We start from the raw sequence: 4,424 nt of genomic DNA, 5'->3' as shown, positions 1-4,424 counted from the left end.
CCAAGGAGTGGGATGGCTGGGTTGAACAGTAGGGTTATCTTCAGGTTTCTGAGGAATCTCCAGATTGACTTCCATAGTGGCTTGACCAGTTTGCATTCCCACCAACAGTGGGTTAGTGTCCCTTTTTCCCCACATCCTCACCAGCATCTGTTGTTGGTAGATTTCTGTATGTGAGCCATTCTAACTGGGGTGAGGTGAAACCTTATCGTGGTTTTGATTTGCATTTCCCTGATGGCTAGTGATCTTGAACATTTTTTCATGTGTCTGTTGGGCTTTTGGATTTCCTCTTTTGAAAAATGTCTATTGAGGTCCTTGGCCCATCTCTTAAGTGGGTTGTTTGTTTTGTTTTTGTGGAGTTTCTTGATCTCTTTGTAGATTCTGGTTATTAACCCTTTATCTGTTGCATAGTTTGCAAATACTTTTTCCCATTCTGTCGGTTGTCTCTTCACTCTCCTCTTTCTTTTGCAGTACAGAAACTTCTCAATTTGATGCAATCCCAATAGTTGATTTTGGCTTTGACTGCCTGTAAAGCAGCACCTTTTTTTTTTTTTTTTTCAAGTTGGGAGTTGATAATTTCTTTTTTTTTTTTTTTTACAGAGGATCAGTTTAGTATACATTAAGTAAAGATTTCAACAGTTTGCATCCCCATAGAAACACAAAGTGAAACATATTGTTTGGGTACTCGTTATAGCATTAAATCTCAATACACGGCACATTAAGGACAGAGATCCTACATGAGGAGTAAGTGCACAGTGACTCCTGTTGTTGACTTTACAAATTGACACTCCTGTCTATGGCATCAGTAATCTCCCTATGCTCCAGTCATGAGTTTCCAAGGCTATGGAAGCCCTCTGAGTTCTCCGATTCTTATCTTGTTTAGACAAGGTCATAGTCAAAGTGGAGGTTCTCTCCTCCCTTCAGAGAAAGGTACCTCCTTCTTTGAAGACCTATTCTTTCCACTGGGATCTCACTCGCAGAGATCTTTTGCCAGAGTGTCTTGGCTTTCCATGCCTGAAATACTCTCATGGGCTTTTCAGCCAGATCTGAATGCCTTTAGGGCTGATTCTGAGGCCAGAGTGCTGTTTAGGACATCTGCCATTCTATGAGTCTGCTGAGTATCCCACTTCCCATGTTGGATCACTCTCCCCTTTATTTATTCCATCGGTTAGTGTTAGCAGATACTAGACTTGTTTATGTGCTCCCTTTGACTCTTAGTCCTTTCATTATGATCAATTGTGAACTGAGATTGATCACTTGGAATAGTGAGATGGCATTGGTACATGCCACCTTGATGGGATTGAATTGGAATCCCCTGGTCTGTTTTTAACTCTACCATTTGGGGCAAGTCAGCTTGAGCATGTCCCAAATTATACATCTCTTCCCTCTCTTATTCCCACTCTTATGTTTAACAGGGATCACATTTCAGTTAATTTTTAACACTTAAGAATCACTGTGTATTGGCGGATACGTTCGTTGGCTTACTCCTTTCTGCTTGCGGACGCCGCCGAGGAAGCATCGTCGAGTTCTCTCTTCCCACCGCCGTCATGTCGAAGTCAGAGTCGCCCAAGGAGCCCGAGCAGCTGCGGAAGCTCTTCATCGGAGGGCTGAGCTTTGAGACGACCGATGAGAGCCTGAGGAGCCATTTTGAGCAATGGGGCACGCTCACGGACTGCGTGGTAATGAGAGACCCGAACACCAAGCGCTCCAGGGGCTTTGGGTTTGTCACCTACGCCACCGTGGAGGAGGTGGATGCGGCCATGAACGCAAGGCCACACAAAGTGGATGGAAGAGTTGTGGAACCAAAGAGGGCTGTGTCGAGAGAAGATTCCCAAAGACCAGGTGCCCACCTCACTGTGAAAAAGATCTTCGTGGGTGGCATTAAAGAAGACACTGAAGAGCATCACCTCCGAGATTACTTTGAGCAGTACGGGAAAATCGAGGTGATTGAGATCATGACTGATCGAGGCAGTGGCAAGAAGAGGGGCTTTGCTTTTGTGACCTTCGACGACCATGACTCCGTGGATAAGATTGTCATTCAGAAATACCACACTGTGAACGGCCACAACTGTGAAGTGAGGAAGGCCCTGTCGAAGCAGGAGATGGCCAGCGCTTCGTCCACCCCGAGAGGTGGCTTCGGCGGCAGCTGCGGTGGAGGTGGTTATGGTGGCAGTGGGGATGGTTACAATGGATTTGGTAATGACGGAAGCAATTTTGGAGGCAGCGGAGGCTACAATGATTTTGGCAATTACAACAATCAATCTTCAAATTTTGGACCCATGAAGGGAGGAAATTTTGGAGGCAGAAGCTCTGGCCCCTATGGTGGTGGCGGCCAATATTTTGCCAAACCACGAAATCAAGGTGGCTATGGTGGTTCTAGCAGCAGCAGCAGCTATGGCAGTGGCAGAAGGTTTTAATAACTGCCAGGAAACAAAGCTTAGCAGGAGAGGAGAGCCAGAGAAGTGACAGGGAAGCTACAGGTTACAACAGATTTGTGAACTCAGCCAAGCACAGTGGTGGCAGGGCCTAGCTGCTACAAAGAAGACATGTTTTAGACAATACTCATGTGTATGGGCAAAAAAACTCGAGGACTGTATTTGTGACTAATTGTATAACAGGTTATTTTAGTTTCTGTTCTGTGGAAAGTGTAAAGCATTCCAACAAAGGGTTTTAATGTAGTTTTTTCTTTTTTTTTCTTTTGCACCCATGCTGTTGATTGCTAAATGTAATAGTCTGATCATGACGCTGAATAAATGTGTCTTTTTTTTAAAAAAAAAAAAAAAAGAATCACTGTGTATTAATTACAGAATTAAACCAGTCATATTAAGTAGAACAGACAAAAAAACTACTAAGAGGGATAATGTATTAAGTTGTTCATTAACAGTCAGGGCTATGCTGATCAAGTCACCGTTTCCCATAGTGTCCATTTCACTTCAACAGGTTTCCTTTTTGGTGTTCAGTCAGTTGTCACCGATCAGGGAGAACATATGGTAATTGTCCCTTTGGGACTGGCTTATTTCACTCAGCATGATGTGTTCCAGATTCCTCCATTTTGTTGTAAATGACTGGATTTCATTGTTTCTTACTGCGGTATAGTATTCTAAAGAGTACATGTCCCATAATTTCTTTATCCAGTCTACCGTTGATGGGCATTTAGGTTGGTTCCAGGTCTTAGCTATTGTGAATTGAGCTGCAATAAACATTAGGCTGCAGACCGCTTTTTTGTTTGCCAATTTAAATTCCTTTGGGTAAATTCCAAGGAGTGGGATGGCTGGGTCGAACGGTAGGGTTATCTTCAGGTTTCTGAGGAATCTCCAGACTGACTTCCATAGTGGCTTGACCAGTTTGCATTCCCACCAACAGTGGGTTAGTGTCCCTTTTTCCCCACATCCTCGCCAGCATCTGTTGTTGGTAGATTTCTGTATGTGAGCCATTCTAACCGGGGTGAGGTGAAACCTCATTGTGGTTTTGATTTGCATTTCCCTGATTGCTAATGACCTTGAACATTTTTTCATGTGTCTGTTGGCCATTTGGATTTCCTCTTTTGAAAAATGTCTATTGAGGTCCTTGGCCCATCTCTTAAGTGGGTTGTTGGTTTTGTTTTTGTGGAGTTTCTTGATCTCTTTGTAGATTCTGGTTATTAACCCTTTATCTGTTGCATAGTTTGCAAATAATTTTTCCCATTCTGTCGGTTGTCTCTTCACTCTCCTGACTGTTTCTTTTGCAGTACAGAAACTTCTCAATTTGATGCAATCCCAATAGTTAATTTTGGCTTTGACTGCCTGTGCCTCCTGGGTCTTTTCCAGAAACTCTTTGCCTGTGCCAATATCTTGAAGGGTTTCTCCAATGTTCTCTAGTAACTTGATGGTGTCAGGTCGTAGATTTAGGTCTTTAATCCATGTTGAGTGGATTTTTGTGTAAGGTGTAAGGTAGGGGTCTTGCTTCATGCTTCTGCACGTGGAAATCCAGTTTTCCCAGCACCATTTATTGAATAGACTGTCCTTGCTCCAGGAATTGGTTTTAGATCCTTGATCAAATATAAGTTGGCTGTAGATGTTTGGGTTGATTTCTGGTGTTTCAATTCTGTTCCATTGGTCTATCCATCTGTTTCTGTACCAGTACCATGCTGTTTTGATTACAACTGCCCTGTAGTATGTCCTGAAATCTGGTATTGTGATGCCTCCGGCTTTGTTTTTGTTGTACAAGATTAAAGCAGCATCTTTTAAAAAAAAATTTTTTTTGCTTGAAAGGCAGGGAGATAGACACAGAGAGACATTTTATCTTCTGCTTCCCTGTGCAAATGCCCACAAGCCAGGGCTGGGCCAAACCAAAACCAGGAGCCAGGAACTCCACCTGGGTTTGCAGTGTGGGTGCCAGGGACTCAAGTTCTTGAGCCATCACCTGCTGCCTCCCTGGGTGCACATCAG

General features: G+C 43.5%; 1 protein-coding gene across 1 annotated transcript; it reads left to right on the top strand.

Annotated features, from left to right (window-relative positions):
* The first annotated feature begins 1,458 nt into the window (after nucleotides 1–1,458).
* LOC103348042 (heterogeneous nuclear ribonucleoprotein A1-like) lies at nucleotides 1,459–2,781 on the top strand. Its single transcript, XM_070078557.1, has one exon. The coding sequence runs from the start codon at nucleotides 1,545–1,547 to the stop codon at nucleotides 2,412–2,414; it is 870 nt and encodes a 289-aa protein (XP_069934658.1). The 5' UTR covers nucleotides 1,459–1,544; the 3' UTR covers nucleotides 2,415–2,781.
* Nucleotides 2,782–4,424: the final 1,643 nt, after the last annotated feature.

The sequence above is a fragment of the Oryctolagus cuniculus genome, chromosome 1, assembly GCF_964237555.1.
Source record: "Oryctolagus cuniculus chromosome 1, mOryCun1.1, whole genome shotgun sequence".
NCBI classification, from domain to species: domain Eukaryota; kingdom Metazoa; phylum Chordata; class Mammalia; order Lagomorpha; family Leporidae; genus Oryctolagus; species Oryctolagus cuniculus.
The sequence above is the reverse complement of the archived record's forward strand: the minus strand, read 5'-3'. Positions and strand labels throughout refer to the sequence as shown.

Bases quoted from the DNA above. Each gene is read 5' to 3' on its own strand.
- LOC103348042 (XM_070078557.1), top strand. From the start codon at position 1,545: ATGTCGAAGTCAGAGTCGCCCAAGGAGCCCGAGCAGCTGCGGAAGCTC.